This window comes from Pocillopora damicornis, chromosome 10 (assembly GCF_964200805.1).
Source record: "Pocillopora damicornis chromosome 10, jaPocDami1.2, whole genome shotgun sequence".
In the NCBI taxonomy this organism is placed as follows: Eukaryota; Metazoa; Cnidaria; class Anthozoa; order Scleractinia; family Pocilloporidae; genus Pocillopora; species Pocillopora damicornis.
This window is the reverse complement of record NC_142679.1, coordinates 20,068,078-20,089,502: the sequence shown is the minus strand read 5'-3', so window position 1 is coordinate 20,089,502 and position 21,425 is coordinate 20,068,078. Positions and strand designations below refer to the sequence as shown.

The window sequence follows — 21,425 nt, the reverse complement described above, 5'->3', positions numbered from 1 at the left end:
AATTGTGTTTTTATATAACATTATTACCTTAAACTTGGTCGCTATTTGAATAACAGAAGTTATAACTAATTTACCTTACTACTTTCTAGGCTAAAGAAATTTCCAATCTCATCTACAAGTACGTGGCCCTACATTCCTCGGTGAAACAAGAAGGCCAAGGTCAAGGCCAATGATTATATGGAATGATGAAATCTTAACTTGAATACCACGAGTTACTGATGAAGTTAAATGGTTACCTCTTAAGATCCTTAGACATTCATCGCTTAGAGGTGATCAAGGAGAAACTCTTCTCCCCTCATGAATATTCCTACGTTCCCATGTACGTTTTTTAGATCACCTCAGAACGATCTAGAAATATCAGATCCTGTGACGGACTTTTTTAGGTGAGCATAGCATGGCGTGACTATTCTCTCTCTGTCAGAGCATATACAGAGAAACGCATCCCATGCGCTAAATCATTTCTCTCCCGGAGAGACTAATTCAACAGTAACAATAGCTGGAGAGATGTGAATTTTGGAAAAAGCCCAGTAGGCAGGCTCCATCTCTTTGCTTGATCCTCTCTGTTCAAGGCTGAAACTTTGCATTGCAAATTATTTACAAGATGAATTTATGTACTACAGCAGTTTACATATACCTACCATTCGTGTAATTTTTTTAAGGAAAAAAATTGACCAATAAGAATTGTTCTGATGTGGACAAAATTACAGAATTTTTGTACCATTAAAATGTTGAATAAATTTAATTAGGTGAAATTAAGAAACAAACACCTTGATATATCTTTCTGTGAAGTTAAATGTGTATATATGTTCTCAGTATAGTGCCTATAAGTGTATGGGCAGCTGAAACATGAAGATGTATCAATAACAAGAATAATTTTTTTTATGACATGAATTGGATTCGCACAATGTATTTCCAATGAGGTTTTTGATGAAGTGCGTTTGTAATGGTTTAATGTGTATAAGTTTGTCAACGAGGGTGAAATTTAAGCTCTTCTTTTGCATTTTACTTGGTAACATTTTTGTAATGTTAAGTTTGTTATTTTTTTCTATTTGACGTTTATTCTGTTTTCATTTATCGATGATGGACTAGGACTTTGAATGTGGCCTAGTTAACTAAACGTAGCGGAGTGAGGAATGTATTGTATAGATTAGAGGCTGTCTTCTCTATTTTTCAAATTGAGAATCTGTCCCGTAGTGTGACGTCGTTCATTAGTAATAACAGTAAACTTTGTATCGTAGGCTCTAATGTTCAGAACCATAGACTAGTGCTAGCTTGGGCGAGGTTGCGAAGTTCACGAGCAAACTAAGTCACCAAGTTTTTCGGGGAAATGAGGCTGCTATATTTACACAAGGAACAGTCACATATTGTATCGAATATTTTTTTACATTAATTTGCGAGATATTCAGACTGTCTCCTAAAACTAAAATAAAAAAATAATATTCATCTCACAAACCTTATAGTTTGTTGACAAATCAATATGTATATTAATGGTACTTTGCAAAACAGTTCTTCAACTTCTCACGAGTACCACTATATAAATCTTAACCTTATCAATATAAATGCAACTCAAAAATGTAGTTGTGAAATTACCTCGAGTACAGTTGCCCCAAGGGTGAAATTGTGTTATTCAGCGATTTGTAGTGAGTTTTTGGGTGAGGCGTAAATTATTGTATTCATCTACTCATTTTGAAATAATGTGGCTATTTGTGTTGAAATACTTTTCTATATATGGTCAGCAATGGTCAATTAATGTAATGAGCAGTAATTTATAATTTACTGTAGGTTAGATTGGTATTATTAAAATGTAATTCAGGCAAATGTTAGATAAGAAAACAAACCTACAGTGGAAATTTTTTGTGTCAGGTGTAGTTTATTTTTATAATCACTTCAATAATTTTGTTTACAGTTTGAATTGCACGACTTTGCCGACAATCGCACGTTTCTCTTCAAATGTTTTACAGGAATCATATAGTTCGTACGTAACAGCGCATTGATTAAAATGAACATTTCGTTACCGTTTGCTTCTTTAATGTCTTTATCCATCGACAGAGAGTTTGATTGCTCGAGATGTCTTTTTTGGCGACTTGGAATAATCATTTTATTTATAAAAATGGAACCCTTATTAAAACATCCCGTATTAAAAATTCAACTCCAAACTGAAGACCAAAAATTAATAGGCTTTTATTTGAAAATGAATCCTTGTTACATTAGTAAATTGGCTCAATAAGTAAATACCTGATGTCCACAAATTAAGGAGCTTGTCGTTTATGTCTGACTCTCTGTGTAATTAGAGGTACCTTGTTATTCATTTTAAATCAACATCTTCGTCCTATTCCTATCGATTCTTTTAGCGCTCGACAAAGAATGCCTTGGGACCGCAAAAAAATGTGATAATTTTACAACAATGCTAGTGATAGTAATTAATAATGGTAATAGGAACGAGTGGAGTCCAATTCGGTCTGTAATCTTACGAGTGATGAATAAAATCACGATTTGTCAATCACGAGTATGATTAAATAGGTAATTAAGTAACAGCCTGTTCATTCGACCGCCACAAAAGGCTGGTAGCTATTCAAGGAATGAGTCTTATTGATTGGTTTACACTTGCCATGTGACTGCAGAAAAATAAGCGGGAAAGTGAAACGCTCCGTGCCCCGATTATTTGGCTACATGTTTTGATTTCCTTTGTACGACTTGCGGTTGATTCAAGGAACGTAGAGGACGACAGGAGCCATACGACGTAAAACCGAGTCTTAGTAAGTGTATTATGCCGAGAATGTCCCAGCTTCTGACATGGGAACGGTAGAATGAAATGAAATGTTAAAATGTTCCCAGTTTTAAAGTGCCTCTAATAAGTAGTGTGCATGCCGTTCAAAGCCGGTAGACCATGTCGAAGCCTCTCGTCAGAGAAAGTACAGATTTGGCGGCAACTTTCAAAGAAGGAGGTGTGGAGGCGAAGTATAAATTTCCCATGCTGTGCTTCAATTTTTCCTTCTCTTCCCACGGTAGATACCAAGACAGACAGACCAAGTACGCTGGGAGATTCTCGGATGACGCTAACTCTCGGTTGTCTTTGACTGAAAACATGTGCACCAGAGAAAAAATGCCAAGCTTCTGTGTTGATTTGGATCCTGGCAAGGTGAATTGGCTTTTCTGTCTTTCCATCACACAATCTTTGTTTTCAGACGAAAAAGATTGGGTCTTAGCTGTGGCATGATGACATTCGACCTTTTGAATGCTCGTGTTCACTTGTTTGATTCTCTGAAAATGTACAGTCGTCCCAATAATTGTGACTTTGGCTTCTTCAGTCACATCAGCCTCCAACTGTGCACAAGCCTCTGGTCTTTGAGGAGGTTCACATTTTGAATCTCTTTCATCATTGTTAGGTTCAAGAGGATTTTTGGAATCGGCCTTGATCTCCACAGCACCCAGTGCTACACCCAAGTCAGTAATGATGGATTTTGATGACTGCCTCTCTAGAAAATGATTTCCTTTAACTTGAGTTAAATCCAAATTTGAGCTATTAACCTGATGACCATGGTTACTATGATTCATCTTTCTACCATGTGCATATTTTTTTCCTTCAGCGAAAGCCAAATGAACCAACGGTACCATTGTCATCCAAACAAAAGACAATTCTTCCTCATATTTTGTGACCTCACTGGGAACGTGCTTGTCCAGGAAGGTGTCAATAAGTTTGTCTATAGTAGAACAAACACTTGCTGCCAGATTGACCAGAGGAGCTGAGCACATTCTTGCCAGGAACAGACAACAATAGTACCTTTTTCAGAGGAGGGCAAAAAAAGTGAAAAAAAAAATGATCATATGAATACCCATTGTATTAAAATGAATGTAAATTAACCTTGTAATCCCACACTATGACACTATGAAGTTATGAAGCTGCAGATATTGTTGATTGTGATGACAATGAACAAGAGGCAAAGAAAGAGGAAGAAGGGAGAATTTGAAGGAAGAGGAGGATAAAAGGAAAAAAAAAAGACACTAGGAATAAGGATATGGGTGAGAATGGCAAAGGGTTTAGAAATGATGATGATGAAAAGATGACTAAATAAGAAAGAATGATGAGGATGAAGATGAGCTCAACAATCTATGAAGGATATGGATATATAGATGAGGGATTAATGGTACTTTGCAAAACAGTTCTTCAACTGGGGATAAGGATATGGGTGAGAATGGCAAAGGGTTTAGAAATGATGATGATGAAAAGATGACTAAATAAGAAAGAAGGATGAGGATGAAGATGAGCTCAACAATCTATGAAGGATATGGACATAGATGGGGGATTATGACAGCATAAGGAGAGATATATAGGGCACCACTAAGAATTTTTTCAAAGAGGTATCAGCAGGCTCATGTTCATGTTGTTAGAAGGGCTAGAACTGGGAAAGATCTGTTTATTATTTCCACTTGCACTTTTTTGCAAACCTGAATTTTTAAAATCTTGAAAGATTTGCATGCTACTGATCCCACCTAAACCCTGCTCTTCCCCTGCAAATAATGCTGATGAAAAGAAAAGGATGCAAATAAGGATGAGACTGAGGATGAACTAGTGCTGAGGATATATAAACTAGTGCAAACACTATTATCAGTCAAGATAGTTAGGAAAAATCTGTTTGAGAAGATGAATAAAAATAGTTTCACAAAATTTTCCAACCTTAAAGGGAAATCTCCTTCCTCATCATCCAATAGCTTTTTTGTAATATTAAGCATTTTTTCCACAACTCCACAGTTTACTAAATATTGGGCAGATTTTACATTGAATGTGCAGTAAAACAGCGTGTTGGAGGCAACCTGACTTGAAAATAGTGAATATTCTGCTGTCTCAGACTGGCTTCTGTCAATCATAAAGAGTAATTTGCTGATCATTGCTGGTGATTTGGCAACTTCTAGCTGGAGGTTTGAATCATACTCCACAAATCTAGGAAAAAGAGGGTATGTGTATCCATATTAAATCAGAACTGTAATGGATCAAATTTTGAGAATGAAATTGTTTTACAGACTGATGAAGCTATAGCTAAGTTAATTTTTCAGCCGAAGAGGCAATAAAAACAAATAAAATTTATTGACTGTTCAATTATGGAAGAAATATTCTGAGCTATCCCGAAAAAAAAATTGACTTTCAGCAAGCCAACTTTGGTTACCAATTGGGAGTTGAGCTCTAACTCTCTAGTAAGAGAGTTAGAGCACACTGTCTACATGCATGCAAAATTGCATAGTACATAACTGCAAGTGCAGTCATGATTTATGAAATGTGTATCCACAGGCACATTTCCTTGATAAACAAATTGTTTTAAACAGATTATAAAAAAATTATGAATAAAATTAACTTAGATTTGCTTTACTTTATATTGTTGTTTAAAAAAAGTTAGTTGTCCTGTGATTAAAAATCTAAATTTTCTGAAACTATGCATACCTATACAATTGACAGAAACCCTGTACCATTTAAAAATATCGTGTAAATAGGAAGCCATTGACTAAAGTGCAAAACAAATTTTTTTTGTTGAGTATACAATTACCATAATTTTGTTTCAATGCGAGATATGCAAAATCTTCCAAAAGAGACAGTGTAAGAATAGTTAAACTCTGAGTCTGTCTGCTAGTACTAAGCCAATTGTATTCTTCTAGAATATAGACAAGAACCTTAACTTTACACAACACATTAGCAAAATATGCACTAAAGCCAGCCAGAAAGTAGGAGTCCTCATGCGCTTGCGCAACCTAATACCATGCCAAGCTAAGCTCATACTGTATAAAACAGCTATAATGCCACATCTAACATACTGTCATTTAGTCTGGAACTTTTGTAAATCTTCAGATGGGCGCAAAATCGAACACATCCAAGAGCGAGCCCTGCGTGCGGTCTTCAAAACAACAACAGAGACATATGAGGAACTTCTTAAGCGTGCTAAGTTACCTACGCTTCATAATAGACGCTTACAGGACATAGCAATACTAATGTATAAAGTAAAGAACGATCTAGTACCCAGCTACATATCTGAGATATTTACTCGAAAGGGTACTCGTTATAACCTTAGGAATAGTGACTTTGAAATACCACGATTTAACACTATACGCTATGGTAAACACACACTAAGGTATCAAGGACCATATATTTGGTCCAAATTAGAAAATGGTATGCGTGAACTACCAAGCCTTAGTATCTTTAAAACTAGAATCCGTAGAGTTGACCTGGTCAGCCTAGTGGAAGACAGTGGCAACTGCTGCAATCTTTGCAGCACGTGATTTTTTTTTAATTATCTGCATGGTACAAGTATTTTTATGTTATCTGAACATTGTTAATATTTCTGAATATTTTTAAATTTTAATGCATAGTTTATCGGCTATATTGTTACTTATTATGATACTGTACATAGTTTTTTCTATTAATTTAGTAATAGTAGGTGTCCCCAATTAGCTCTATGAGCTAAATACATTGACACGGTAATAAAGATTTTATTTATTATATTATTATTCTGTTGACATTTTGAAACCAAACAAAAATATCAGTTCCAGACAGACATTAATCTTTTCACATGGATAAAATAACAAGTCAGATTAATATCTACCCTGTTTTTTGTTTAAGTGATTTAACTCACCCTGCACAGCAGCCAACAGCAGACTGATTTAAGAAAACAATCAATCTGGCTAAGTCAGTGAGGCCAGCCTTGTTGAATACATCTGGGTGAATAAGGAGAGCTTCAACTGATAATGGAAAGACACCCTTTGATAAAGCAAACTTCTTGTCTTCATATGTCTCAGCAAAGGTCCACAAACAGGAAAGACATCTGTATTCAAGAAGAAGCTGCCCTTGATCAAAATGGTGTTTTAAATGATTCAGGGTTCGTAACATCACAACATCCATTGGACTTTGAGCATCTCTAAAGGCCAAAGTATCAATAAAAGAGGTTATTTTAGAGAAAAAAGTACATCTTACAGAGAGTTATATATAAACTAGATTCAAAATTAAAAAAACTGCCACCCATCTTATATTGCACAGTCATGGCTTCAACATCACTGAATGTCATGATTGTAGTATATAAAGCCTGATGCACACCATTCTGATATTTATATAATTATATATATTAACAATTTTGTTTCTCACCACCATGAAGCCAGTATCATTATCCATTGATAACAATATTCTCTACACTGCAGGGACTATATATAATGGCCACCATTACTGTCTGACTCCTTTTAACTGTTTTACATGAGTCCTACTGGCAATGCTGTCCATTGCCTTTGCTAGCCCTCAGTCAATGTAGACAATTGGAAAAAAAGGCTGGTGAAATTGGTGGCAAAATGGAAAGGAAAAATGGAGAGTCTGTCTCCCCCCTTCAATATACACTCTTTCCCTCTCGCCTCGCCCCCCCTCCCCCCCCCCCCCCCCCTCTCCAGTGCGTTCTTCCCTGACCATTTCTGTTTTCCCTGGCCAATCTTTTAGTTATTTCCTCAGACTGAGGGGTTGGCTCATGCTGCCGTGTGCTTCTCCAGGGCATATAGAAAGACTGTCACAGTGGTGGTCAATTTCCTAGCCTACCTACGTCTCAAAACAGAGTTTTCTTTTTTTAGCCCTCAAATCAATCTTTGGCCATCACGCCACCACAACTGATTGCATGAATATTCAACATGTAACATCGTGCTGCTTATAGAAAAATTTATGGCAATGCTGTGCGTAAAGTTGGTAATCGATAATAGCAATTTTGAAAAGAACTCACTTAGTTTCCTGAAAATCTGCAAACAGGAAAAGTTTCAATGAATATTTGAACACTTCCAAGAATGCGTCAAATCCTCCTTCTTGAACGAAGAAATGTCTATGAGCACTCGATTTCAAACTCTTCCAGGGAGCGAAGTACTGGCTGGCAAGTTCTGGCAGTGCTCGATACGTGTTGCCTAGTTTTACATCTCCGAAGTCCCGAGAAAAGCTGAAACTCACTGCAGAACCATTAGGATCCTTTGCCATTATAATGTCTGGAAGCTCTCCGTGTAGTTTTTCCACAATTCCTTGTGCGCTTGTTTGGAGCACAGACAAAAGTTTCCGCATTCCTACTATGTCTGCTACAGCGAGAAACTGTAATTTTAAACTCTCTCCTTCCTTGAAATACAACCTACCGAGGGTCATTTGATCATCAGTTAGTAACTGTCCCTGATAAAACAGCTTTTGATCGCAAACCGGCGCTTGTATGGCTTCTTGTATCGCACTCTTTACGTCTCTGATACTTGTAGTGCTGAGATCAGGCACAGTTAGTTTGAATCTCCCGGTTTTGGTGTTCTTTTCACAGCTGTAATCCACAAAGAAGTTCATTTCTTGTACTGTCCTTTGCTGCTAAAATTGCTCTACTGATTTAAGAGATTACAATTATCCAAGAAGGTAGCTCTGGAGATTTTTAACCTCTTTCGCTGAGCAGGAAGGAAGATTTTATAATGAGCATCGTCATCGTGTCTTGTATTGGACCGGAAACAGGAAATCTGCTGTTCCAGGCCTCCTTGTCGTTTCCACTTGTCTCGATGCAGCTCAACCAAAGCGTCAGTACCATTAATTTTTAATCGATCTTCATTTGTTCTCTTCTTTGAGACGACTCAACATGTAGATAGCACACTTTTGCAGAAAACTTCCAATTTGCAATTGAGTCAACACTCTGACCTCTACGATTGTCTTTCATCTAATTTATTTTAGCTCTTGCGAACAACGGAAAGAATTACGGACTACAGCGTGGGCCATTGCTTGTTAGGTAAATTCTCCTTGACGTTATACCTTGATGTTTCCATAGAGAACAGAATGGGAATATGCACACGTGTGCGAGATAGTAACGGGATGAAATCTATTCAAGCTAATTGCGACCTTCGAGATAACGATAAAGTTATGGAGGTATAAAGCTAGTCGTATGTTCAGGTTGGTTCACTTAGGATTGCATTCTTTTTCCTCTTAAAAACAAATCTGCTCGCCAGTTAATCTTACAAGAAAAATGTTTCCCGTTAGCTTCGCTGGACTCGCGCAGAGTGTGACTCGTGATAGAATCAAGGATGATTCGCTAAAACCTAGTCAGGGTGTAGATACTGAGCCAACTTCTCCTGTCCAGTCTTCGCAGATTCTACTGATATAAATGAAAACTTAAGTACTTTAGGACCTTTCGGATAACCCGCAACTGTTGCGGTCCTCATTCGCAAGAGCATGGCTGGATACTCACGATCTACACTGGCTCATATCAAAAGGCTTCTGGTAAATGCAAGTTCTACGGCTACGCCGCTGAACAAAACTGCCCGGTATCAACCCTGCCAACGCCCAAGACGAAGACAGGTGCATAACTATTTGAATTGAGCGACACGTTGATTCCTTCCATAGCGAAAAATTACTTTTCTTTCAAAATAAACAGTTTTGATCATTATCATATCGATATTTCCATCATTAAATTCCTTCTACAAAACAACTCGTTCAAATTTACTCAACATTCGAGTGAATAAAATTTTACATATGTGTATATTGCACTGTGGAACAACAGAGCGAATCGAGAAATGGTTTTTGTACTATAATGTGTGAAACAAAATTCCGTGTAATGCAGAGGTTCCTCGACTGATTTCCTGTGCGCTTTATTCTCAATTTGAAAATCATTACAGATGTGGGGAGAACAAACCGCGCATTATCGCTTATCCGCTTATCTACACCACCCCCTACGGTGCCTTTTACAAGGAATATTGTCGAACGAAAACTCTGGCTTGAGAATTCGAGTATACAATTAAGTTTAGAAAAGGACTACATCGGTTATTGCTTTACTTCTCTTTGTGATTGGTCTCCCGAAGTCTCCTTGCCCCCTCCACCAATCAGAAGCAAAATTAAAACCAATCATGACCTAGCATTACCGTGTTTGTCCACACTTCAGGCAGTTTACTTGTTTTTACCTAAAAATTTCCATTAACTTTCATTCAGCGTAATTGGTCGTCATGACTATGATTTTAATAACAGCAACACTTTCTTTCAATTTCCTTCTGTTTCCTTACAAGTCTTCTTATCAGTTTGCTACTTAACTGTCTACAAATTTGATTAGTTCCAGATGCACTGTATGCAGTGCTTGAGAAAATCAAGACAACATTTTGTACCACAAGCTGACCTTCAGCTGCAGGAGTTTTTGTTAAAAGAGATTTGAAACTACTTTGGGAATCATTCACTTTAACAGTGTCAGCGGTAGGTGTTTTTGATGAGAGCAACACTTCCTTTCAATTTTCTTCTGTTTCCTTCCAAGTCTGTACGTCAGTTTGCAACTTAACCATCTACAAATTGAACACCATGTCTAAACCTCTCGTGAGAGCAAGCACAGATTTGGCTGCAACTTTCAAAGAAGGAGGTGTGAAAACATTGTTTGCGAGAACTGTCCTTAGTTTTTCCTTCCCATCACACGGTAGATGCCAAGACAAGCAAACCAGGTAGGGAAAGAGATTCTCTGAAAGTGCCAATTGCTGATTCTCCTCAATTGACAACATGTGCACTAGGGAGAAGATTCCAAGTTTTTGTGTCGATGAAGATCTTTGCCTGTTATTCTCAATCCTTCCAGCAAAAGCCAGATGAACTAGTGGCACCATTGTCATCCACACATAAGAACTTTTCTCCTCCCATTCTGAGATTTCATTAGGAACATGACTGTCTAGGAACAGATCAATAAGTTCATGTATAGCCACACAAGTATCTATATCCAGCTTGACTAGAGGAGCTGAGCACATTCTTGCCAAGGAGAGACAACAGTAATACCTGGTTCACAGAAAAATAACCTTGTGAGTCAATGAGTAGGATTAATCACCTTTATCTCTTAACACCAAGTATGTAAAAACTGAAGATAGTACAGTTAATTGCACTATCTTCAGTTTTTACAATATATTTGACCCACCCTGCAAAGCTATCCCAGGTTCATTGAAATGGAGTCACTACACAAATGTGAAGGAGTTTTCATACATAAAACCCATCACAGGTTGAACCTTCATTTCCCTAAGACCCATTAGGTGCTCCTGAAGGGCAAATAACATATTTAATTTATTACAAAACCAATAGGAAGGAAGGTACGATGCTATAATATCAATTTTGGAGAAATGGTTACTGATACACCACCAGCTAAAAATGAGTCACATACATTCTTTCATGATAGTATGCATTTTTTACTGTAACTTAAAGTAATTGCACAAAAAAGGTAAGTGACAGCATTACTCTGTCATAATCACCAACCTTAAAGGTGTATTGCCATCTTTATCATTAAGAAACGCTTTTGTAATATGAAGCAGTTTTTCCACTGCTCCACAATTTACCAAAGACTGGGCAGATTTGACATTACATGTGCAGTAAAACAATGCATTGGAAGCAACCTGACTTGAAAACAGTGAATATCCAGCAGGCTCTGATTGATATCTGTCTATCATAAAAAGTAGCTTGTTAACCACAGCTGGTATATTAGACACTTTCTCTTGAATGTTGGAATCACACTCTACCAATCTAGAAAAAGAATTAAAATTCAGAGTTATAAAAAAATTAATTTAAGTTTGATTATAAAGTGGTTGATCAGCAATTCGACTAAAGGTGGCAGGCTGAACAATATTAACATGCAAATCCATGTAAATTATTGAACATCTGCATCAATCACCAATTAAAGGCCAAGTATTAAATGACATGTCAACTATAGTATTTACTTACAGAGATTGTATCATCATATTAATTTGGTAATTTAGCATTATCAATGGAGTTGATAACATAACTTGGCCACTGTAAAGAGTTTCAAAGCTGATGTTTTGAGCATTAGCCTTTTGTCAGAGCAAGAGCATTATATTATTACACAAAGCGAAGAGCATTATATCAATTGTAGGTCAGCATTTGAAAATAATTGTAACTACGCTAAAACAAACACAGGGGGACAGACAGGGACGGACAGTCATAAAGAGAGACACACAATCAGACGAGCCATTGTGAGATAAATACTTAAGAGAAAGTTAAGAATGTGACTCACCCTGCAAAGCACCCAATTGCAGTTTCATTTACATTAACCACCATGCTGGACATGTCAATATGGCTAGTTTCCTTGAGGGGAACAGTTTGAAGTAAAAGAGCATCAACACTTAGGGGGAAAATATCCTTAGACAAAAGAAACCTGCGATCTTCAATTGTCTCGCCAAAATTCCACAAAGAGCAGAGACAACACATTTGGAGAAAAAGTTGTCTCTGATTAAAGAGGCATTCGAGTGGAAATTGAGTTGTGGCTGCTTCTTGCAAATTTTCATTTCTGTGGGTAAACAAAGACTGATGATCATAATTTAGACAAAAAGTTAAAAGAATATTGATATGTAACTTGATATCCCAAAATACCTTTACTAACCATCTATCCATAATCCGAAATTATTGCACTCCTCACCCGCATCTTTAGCCTTTGACCTTTCTGGTTAATCTTGGAACACTGACTCCATTTAATTCAAAGAAAAATAAAACTACTGAACCTTTGTAGAACAGTACCTTCCATAGAAGCCACCATAAGCTTGAAGATGAGTTAGGACTTTACGACTTGTCATGTTTCTGACATAGGTTTGAATAACATCAATTCTTCAAAACTTACATCATTTAAAGCCACAAATTTTACGAATCTATGGTCTCAAATTTTTAACGAAGAAAACAATTCTGAAACGAGGCTTTGTTCGTAATCAGTTCAGACAACGTTTTACATAAAAGGTCATAAAATGATATTGCTTGTCTGGAAAAAATGCCAAAAATTCATACCCTGCAATGTCCCTGAATAAGCCCTTTAAGCAAGCACCCGTTTCTCCTTGCCAGTGCCACGCCAGTATATTCTCGTTTGCCCTAAATGAAGTTTTGCAGGATTTGTAGCTACTTACAAAATTAGGTCCCTCTCTTGTTGCTCGGTCAAGAAAAGCTGCCTGGAAAATTTAAACACTTCCAAGAATGCGTCAAATCCTCGCTCCTGAACGAAGAAATGCCTTTGAGCAACAGTTCGTGGACATTTCCATGGTAAGAAAAATGAACCAAGTTCTTCTACAGTGTAAAGGAGCCGGTCATAAAACTGCCACACGTCAGGAGAATCTTCATTGAGATCAGGAAGCTTGTTTCCCGGCTTTTCCTCGATTTCTCGAGCACATTTCTTCAGTACATCCAGAAGTTCAATCATTCCTTGTATATCTGCCACAGCAGTGAATTGCAGGTGTAAAGTGTCACCTTCCCGAAAATACAGTCGACTGAGAGTCATTTGATTGTCTGTCAGTGCTCTTCCTTGATAGAACAATCGCTGGTCGCACACCGGCACCTGAATACGCACTTGTAACATATATTTCACATCTTCAATGGTTGTGGTATTTAGAGCAGGCACAGATAGTTTCGTTTTGCCATTTTCCCAGTTTCCTTCGGGGCTGTGGCACTCCACGTAAAACTCCATGGACTAATTAACTCGTGTGAGCTTACAAAACCTTTGTATGTCTCGAAATCTCGCTTCGATCGATGTGGTACTTAGGACATGACTTTTTTCTCAGCCGATGCTCAATTTCCGCCATGTTGACAAACACTGTTTCTAATCAGTGTATGCAAACTCGCTACACCACAGGTTTGACTATATCGGCTGCAGCCGCTGAAATCGTCTCTTAATTTTATTCGATTTAATTTTTTTCTCATGATCTTTTTGTTATTGGTTTTGTTCTTTCGGTGATAATTGCTTGTTCTCTGAGAAGTGCAGCAGTAAATATTAATGATTTCCTAGCTTGTAAATATGGAAAGTACTAGGAATTTTTTCGTTCGTATTCCTTTTTGTGTCACGCGCGCATCTGTCACGTTTAAGAGCAGCCTACATCAGAAAAGGATGTTGGGAAATGTTTCTCTTAAAGATGATGGTGTGTACGTTGGTGTTGGGCGGTATTTCCGCAAAGTTGTGATTCCTTCAGAGCTGCACAAGTACGCAAGTCACTTATCATACGTTTCTTTACTTAGTTTACTAAGTTTCTTTGTCGATAAACATTCATTGTGACTTTTTTGTGGCGAAAAATCGTCAGGATAGTGCAGCGAGCGACAGTATTGTGACGATCTCGTTAATTGGGTCAAGTACCATTCAAAAAAACACACTACGATTTGCCAAATTAAATCGGTTTGTTATGGAAGTCAATGTTGAACTTAAATGTTCGGATACAAGGGAAACGAAGCATTTAAAAATAACTGTAAACGACTGGGAAGGTAGATGTGTTAAGGATCTGAAAAAGATTTTTGAAGAAGAGATTCAAGTTCCATGTTGCGATCAGAAACTCTCTTATCAAGGAAGACAATTTGGGAACGATAACTTGTTTCCTCTTGTGAAATTATACTTTCGGGAAGGCGACACTGTTAGTTTAGAATGCATTTCACAAGGAAAACTCAAAGAAATGAAGGAGTTTTTAAAAGATATTAAGGATTTTTCAGACTTCATTACCAGCAAGAACCAAACTGAAATTTTGACATTCAACGAATTGACGAAAGATGACCGAAGCTCGCGTCCAAATTACGACCATGTAACTCAAGCATTAGAATTGTTGTCATTTGACTTTTTCATTCCTTGGAAAAATGTCAAGTCCGTAGTCCACCGTCATTTCTTTGTTCAAGAAGGTGGTTTTGATGCTTTCATGGAAGTTTTAAAGTTTGCAAACAAAAGGTACACATTGGACGGAAGACTCATGGCAAAGTAAGTGTTAGCTTAGTGGTTCTATGGTCTAGTTTTAGAGTAGTTGACTGGAAGGAGATGATTTGGTTTTATGCACTGATTTGATGATGTGATGCAACCCTTTTGTGCATCAACGCAGCATGAAAAGCCACCAGGCCCTAGAGCATAAGCTATCTATGAAATCTACACTCTTAATCCTCCCAGTATCAATGAACAATTCTCATGCAAATAAATTATTCTTGATTTTTCTTTTTTGTGTTACCATGTTCCCACCAGTAGCATGGCCCCATCTTTCCATCTTAAACCACATAACCCACAGTTCTCCAAGTCCCTCTGACAAAGGGCTAAATCTTGAGACAACAGGTGTAGAATCTCTTTATGGAGCCCAATTCACATTATCAACCTAGTTGATGATATTAGATTACCTTGGAATATCAATGATGCAGCACCAAAAATTTACTAGAAACCTGTCCTTTGGTTGTTTGGTCGTCTCTATCACAAACATCTCAACAATCTGCCATGAAGTCATTTTATTAAGACATTCACTTCCACCAAAGTTGTCAAATTGTCTGTCTGTATATTTCTGGGAACATCTATGATGTACATGTAACTCTAAAAATTTTTCTTTACCAATGCTTTGTACCTGATATTTTCATAGAAATAAATGTGCTTGTTAAAATGGTGGGTGACTTTGTAGAATCACTTTCTTTTTCATATTTTCTAAGGAAATATCTTGGAGAATGCAAGAAAGGTGATTTGAGCGTACTGGAAAACCACTTAAAAAGGTTGAATGACAAGCAGATGGGATTGCATGCAGACTGCCTGAGCTTTCTGTGGAATTTCTCTGAGACATGGCATGATCGCAGGTTGTTGATACAGGAAGGAGGGCTCCCATATGTTGTCAAGGCTCTGCTCTCCAATCCTGACCAGTACCTAGTTTTTTCTGATGAGTACTGGCAGGTGGCAAGGATCAATGAAACAGCTGTGGGCTGCCTTGTTCAGTAAGATTTCTGTTGTACTTTGTCATAGACTGATTACTGTATCGATCACAAAAATAGCCTAAGTCATTGGTAGGGTACTGATAAGATATTTTCTACAAGTGAACTTCGGAGACATCAGCCCAGGTTAAGTGCAGTAACTCGATTCTATGTTTGTATTGTGAATGAAGTGGTCCCATTTATGAACTTCAAGCAAATTTGTCTGCATATACTGTAACTTATAAATGAGGCTCTGAAAAAGTTCTTCTCTGCTCCTTAGGTATGCAGAGTTCCCTGATTGTCAACAAGTGATTGCTCAAAGTTCTAAAATTGTCAATAAACTGATATTTATGTTGGAAGCATCAAGCCAGTTGAGCTTTCCCTTGGATGTCACACACTCAAACATTTACACAGAATATGCTTCCCAGATTGCTGCAAATACTCTATTCTGCTGTGCATGCAGTGTGCAAACACCAAAGATTCTGGTAGAAAATGGTATGCATAAAAAGATGATAGACCTCATGCAGCAAGCTAATATTAATGACTTGGCCACCAGGTATAACTAAATTTTAAATGTATATTTTTTGATGAATTTAATTAAAAATATGTTATTTGCTGGTATAGAGATACTGTACACTATGAACTCAAAACCCATGAAAATCTTGTGAAATAATTCATTGTAAATTCACAGATTTTTCACAGGATTTTCATGGTTAAATCAATGACATTTTCATGGTCTCAGTGCCATGAAAAAGACCTGAAAAATCCCATGAAAAACCTGTGAAAATTTCCATATTCATGACCCATGAAATATTGAGTAAAGTGACCTAGAAGCCATGAAATACCCATGAAAATGGCATTTCATGGCCTTTTCAAAGGTACTGAGAAACCCATGAATTTCGAGCCCAAAATTTCATGGTGTCAAAGTTCACTAGTTTTTAATGGGTTGCAGCAAATCATGACCCATGAATATCCTGTGAATATGTTAAAAATTCATTGACCATGAAAATTTTCCTTGAATTTTCATGGCCTCTACATGGTTTTTTCATGGCACATGAAAGTTAATTGCCAGTTAGTTTTCATGGGGTTGTTAGGAATATGCAAGCACCATGAAAATTCTTTGAAAACCCTATGAATTTGGAATTAAAAATTCTTCACTTTTCTTGTACCAAAGACTGTACTACAGTGTATAGCTTGCAGTATACCATAACTGTAATACATACACTATCACTTAAATTATACACTGAAGAACTAACCTATCTGTGAAACTTCTTGGTCCTGTTGTACAAGCACACAAACATGAAAGACATGACCAGAAGTTTGGATTCTCTGATAGTTTATTTTGTTTCACCAGCTGTACGTAAGAATTACTTTAGGATTCCAAAATTGTGATAATTCAGTTTACACTTTCTTAAATAAAAAAAGTTGGTATGAAATTTTCTGCATAAAATTAAGATGTTAATGATTTTTAGCTCTATTTTGATATCACTGATTTTCCTTGTGGAGAGAGATTCTGCTCCTATATTTCTGAAGGTATATACTATTAATAAATAGGTAATAAATTTGATGTGAAAAATATTTGGACGAAATTATTGAAAATGTACACACTGGCTTGATGTATTTTTGTCTAAACTTCAAATATCATTTCCTTCGTCTAATATCATGTGTAAAATGTTATGGACAGTTATTATAATGTCTATTTATGTAACAGCATTCATGTAAATTTCTTGATATGTTTTACACTTGTGATCAATACTCTCAAGGTAACTAACAACAAAACAATTACCAACTTTCTGCACTCTTGCATGTGTGAAGATATATCTATGGCTGACTATGTCAGTGTCTCTCTGTTTTGGCCACCTGAATGTGCCATCCTTCTTTCGGTTATCATTACTATTTGCATCTTCATCATCGTTTGGACCAAGATAGGCTGCTTTAACAAGTGTGCATTTCCTTTCATCAGTTTTGTAGACCAACACTCTTCACTGTTTGCAAAATAAAGGGAGCACATCATCAGTTATCTAAGAGCCTTTCTTATGTACGTAGTAAACCTAGAAATGGATAACTCGCCAAAACAGATTCTTTTCAACATGAAGCCGTCAGATACTAAGCGACGCACTATGGAAGTGAGGTGAGGTGAGGTATTTCGTATTCAGAATTTGACTGTATTTTTTATTCCTAAGAACGGTCGTAGGTATTTCCATACAAACTCTTGTGATGTTTCGCCAGATGATCACAGAATAAAAATTTTCAAGTTAAATCAATAGTTAGCGCGCGCGCTCCGATGTTTACGCGTAATAAGATGACCAAGCTTGAACTTACCCCTTCACGTTGTAATACATGTCGATAACTTCATCTTGAGGAAACCTCTTTGAAAAAACTTTTCAGACGGTCCATTGCGTTGATCTGGAAAAAAAGAGACTGCTACACAAACACTACGAGAAATGCAATTGGAATGGAACCATTCCGTTCGAGGTACGAAAAAAACCGACACTTCTTCGTAAATCACGTGTACTTTCACGTGGTGACCTTAGGTCATCGCAGCCATCATAAGTCAGCGGTCACGTAGTGACCTCACAGGTTATCGTGTTCGACGTTACGAAATGACTCCGAAGAGGTCTCGTTGCTGCGTCTGTAATCTTACAAAATAAAGCAGCACAAAAAGCTGTTCGGTATTTGGAATTCGAAGCAAGTAACAATCGACAGGACATCAGAGTCCAAGAAAGTCAGAGCTGACATCGACAGTGATTCCTGTGAAAGCGATCACGAAATCAGCAACGATGTTGTAGAAGGCGATCTCAATGAATACATGAAGGTAACGTTTCATCCCAACTGAGAAGATGGCCTGACTCTGTTAACCGGCGACTCTATGAACGAGGTAAAAATAGCATTTTTTCAGGTTACATTTGCACACTATTCAAATTTCCAAATTGAGGTGACAAAGTGATTGATTTTTCATTGTTTTGTTCCACATTTCGTGTAGATGCAATGCGTACTATTGCTGTGCAACTTAAGCATCTGTACTCTGCAGGTGCCTTACTGGAAAAGCCCTAGAAGATTCCTCAGCCGTAAGAATGTAAGAGAAGGCCTTGAACAGGTTTCCAGAGTCATGGCTAACAATCAAAGCCAGCAGTGAGGCAGAAAAAATTCAACAAAAGTCGTCCAGGCATGGCGAAGGCAAAAAGGCCCCAAAAAATCAAAGTGAGGATCAAACATCTGGGTCATTGCCTCCAGCCCTATTTGTCTCAACAAAGGAGCAAATTGAAGATCCATTGTTTTTAGTCATTGTTTTGTGATTTCCTGTACATTTTACGTTAACAAAGGCCACTTAAGATGTTTAGGGACATTTTCATTCGACGGTTTTCGCGCTGTACACCAAAATTCCATCAGTGCATAAATTTATAACAAGTTAGTTCCACGGATCATGAAAGTCAGCTCGTTGATAAATCAGTGACTGTGATGAACTCATTATTACCACTTTTAATGGCCTATGAATTCATCAATGAAATTCATGGGCAACAGATTTCAGGGAATATTCATGGCCCATTAATTTTGTTCTCCCAAAACAAATAAATTGTTAGCCCATGAAATGCTGTTTGATTGCAATTCATGGGCATGAAATTCATTCTGATGACTTTCTGGGGAAACTAATGGGTCATGAAAATAGACTTTGAAGAAATTCATGGGTCATGAAAGTAGGCATATAAAGAAATTCATGGGTCATGAAATTAATTCTGATGACTTTCATGGCAAATCAATGGGTCATAAAAATAGACTTTGAAGAAATTCATGGGTCATGAAAAAAATTCCCCTAATTCATGGAAAATTCAGGGCTAAAAATAACCCCATGAAATTTCATTTTGCAGTATTCATGGGCCATGAAATGATCTTCATGGGTTTTTCACATGAAATTCATGGAATTTTCATAAAACTACAGTTCATAGTGGTATGTAGAGTAAAAAAAATGGGTTTATGTCCTGAAGATGTTACCTTGAAGGGTAGCTGCAAGGTCACAGTTTCTCACAAACAATATGTTACCTCTCAAAAATCAGACATTTGTTTCAAGTTAATCTCCCTCTCATGTCTCATGAAATCCAAGAAAATGTTGCAAATCAATCCTTAATAATTATTGATTGAGTAAGATCTGTATGAAGCCTCTACAAAAGCCTCACACAGTTGTATTTGTACAAAGTGCTGTATCATAAATTAACAAGCAATGACAAGAATTTGAAATTTCTGTTACACCCTTGACAGCCATTTTCCCCAATTAATCAAATGTCTTTACTTGTAGTTACTACTGCACCTTGTTCCTTGCAAGAATAAGGTCATCTGCATTGGTTCAGTTGGATTCCGAAACGGCTCAAAGCATTGATGATCTCATTGTTGCTTTTCTTGAAGAATACTCACCTATTGATGTGTCAACTTGGGAAGAAAAACACAACTATGTCTGGGTCACCATGATACCTTTTGTAAGTTTGGCCTTCTCAGGAAAACAATATGAAAGGGAAAAATCTGCTCTGGTTAGCAAGAAGTCGGAGAAAGAAGGTTATAGCTCAAAACCTCACCTAGCTGGAAGTAAATGTGATATCATGGAAAGGAAGGTGGATACAAAAGTGGGAGCAATGGTTGGGGGCAATCAGTCTCACTCAGGCAAACATGCTGATTCCACAAGTTATAGTCCTGGATCCTGGTTCACTGGTACAACATCATGTCCAAGAATGCTTGGGTCTTTAGAGACTCAACAACTTGGACTTTTTACACTGGAGCACATGCTGAATTCAAGCGAAAACCGACAGCTTTTGGATGAGGAACATTTGTTGCCATATCTCCAATGTTTGTGTTGGTATGTTGGTGCAGAAGATGGAAGGATTGTGAAAGAAGAATTGACCAAGCATTGGACACCAAGTCCTGCACCTCTTAAAATAATTTGCAAATCAAGTCTGGCTTTTCAACATGGATTTGAGGCTGCTTTTAAAATGTGACAAACTAAACAATTATCCATTCCCTAATTTGGTTGTTTGTCGCACAAATGTCATACTGCTCAGTAGTGATAAGTATTTTTGTTGCAGCTCAGTGCATAAGAGTTATCAACAAGGATCTCTTCTCACTCACCAACATAGCCCCCTCCCCCCTCCCCCCTCCCCCCCTCCCCCCCTCCCCCCCTCCAACTTTTACCAAATAGAAGAACTTTGTTTTTTACTCCTATCCACTTTTGAATTTTCAGCATTTTAAACCGATTTAAACATTGTCACAATGGGAAAAATTAGCTTCATGATGTAATAGTTGCATGTACAAATAATGGATGTAGCTAATTTATGTATAAGAATATTGTACATACGTACTTAATGCACAGCAGTTGTAATCAATTGGTCTATTTCCACAAGTTTTAATTAGTATAATTATTATAATTGACTTATGGCCTTTGTCTTGCTAAGTACAGCAAATCCCTTGTTATACAAGCAGTATTAATTGATACATGTGATTTAAATTATGTGTAGTAAGTTATTATTTTAACTTTCTAACACTATTCTTAGATGATAAATGTACCACAAATATTTTAGTACAAACATTATATTGTTGGTTTGATGTAACACATGATGCACAGGACTTATAAATGTGATGGGGATGTCTCTTGTTTTTCTTCACCCTGGCCTGCTTTTTTCTGTTCATTTACCTCAAACTGACTGCGAGGGACAAGCTTTCCATTTGGGTGATGCAGGAACTAAAAAACTAATCTTGGCTAATCGTAACCCTCAAAGACTCATCTCACTTT

At 37.2% G+C, this 21,425-nt stretch overlaps 5 protein-coding genes and 1 long non-coding RNA gene across 10 annotated transcripts in view; 3 read left to right on the top strand and 3 right to left on the bottom strand.

The window, feature by feature from the left end:
- LOC113664619 (unconventional myosin-XV) overlaps positions 1-2,015 on the top strand; it is a 42,925-nt gene extending 40,910 nt beyond the window's left edge. For all 4 annotated transcript variants that reach the window (XM_089185248.1, XM_027180243.2, XM_027180242.2 and 1 more), the window contains exon 60: positions 90-2,015. In XM_089185248.1, coding sequence (XP_089041374.1) covers positions 90-173 — 84 coding nt within the window. In that variant the 3' untranslated portion in view covers positions 174-2,015. The remainder of the gene's footprint in view (positions 1-89) is intronic.
- The window catches only part of LOC149039319 (uncharacterized), a 167,393-nt gene that overhangs the window by 93,594 nt on the left and 52,374 nt on the right, over positions 1-21,425 (bottom strand). The gene's annotated exons all lie outside the window — the stretch shown is intronic.
- Positions 2,158-8,498, bottom strand: LOC113664620 (uncharacterized). Its single transcript, XM_027180245.2, has 4 exons — positions 7,737-8,498; positions 6,618-6,899; positions 4,676-4,939; positions 2,158-3,781 (listed from the first exon to the last, which is right to left on the bottom strand). Exons 1-4 carry the CDS (start codon positions 8,321-8,323, stop codon positions 2,872-2,874), a joined length of 2,043 nt encoding a protein of 680 aa, XP_027036046.2. The 5' UTR covers positions 8,324-8,498; the 3' UTR covers positions 2,158-2,871.
- On the bottom strand, positions 9,585-13,814 carry LOC113664609 (uncharacterized). Of its 2 annotated transcripts, XM_027180235.2 has the most exons (4): positions 12,877-13,814; positions 12,000-12,272; positions 11,228-11,491; positions 9,585-10,759 (listed from the first exon to the last, which is right to left on the bottom strand). In XM_027180235.2, the coding sequence occupies exons 1-4, from the start codon at positions 13,428-13,430 to the stop codon at positions 10,285-10,287; spliced, it is 1,566 nt and encodes a 521-aa protein (XP_027036036.2). In that variant the 5' UTR covers positions 13,431-13,814; the 3' UTR covers positions 9,585-10,284. The 2 variants fall into 2 exon arrangements, with proteins under 2 accessions (XP_027036036.2, XP_089041421.1); XM_089185295.1 differs by lacking the exon at positions 12,000-12,272 and having other exon boundaries at positions 12,877-13,579.
- Positions 13,824-21,243, top strand: LOC113664598 (uncharacterized). The gene is made up of 4 exons (XM_027180221.2): positions 13,824-14,696; positions 15,401-15,676; positions 15,933-16,208; positions 19,944-21,243. Exons 1-4 carry the CDS (start codon positions 14,137-14,139, stop codon positions 20,632-20,634), a joined length of 1,803 nt encoding a protein of 600 aa, XP_027036022.2. The 5' UTR covers positions 13,824-14,136; the 3' UTR covers positions 20,635-21,243.
- LOC149039321 (uncharacterized) lies at positions 18,248-19,226 on the top strand. Its single transcript, XR_016180581.1, has 2 exons — positions 18,248-18,530; positions 18,636-19,226. It is a non-coding gene; the product is annotated as an uncharacterized LOC149039321 (long non-coding RNA).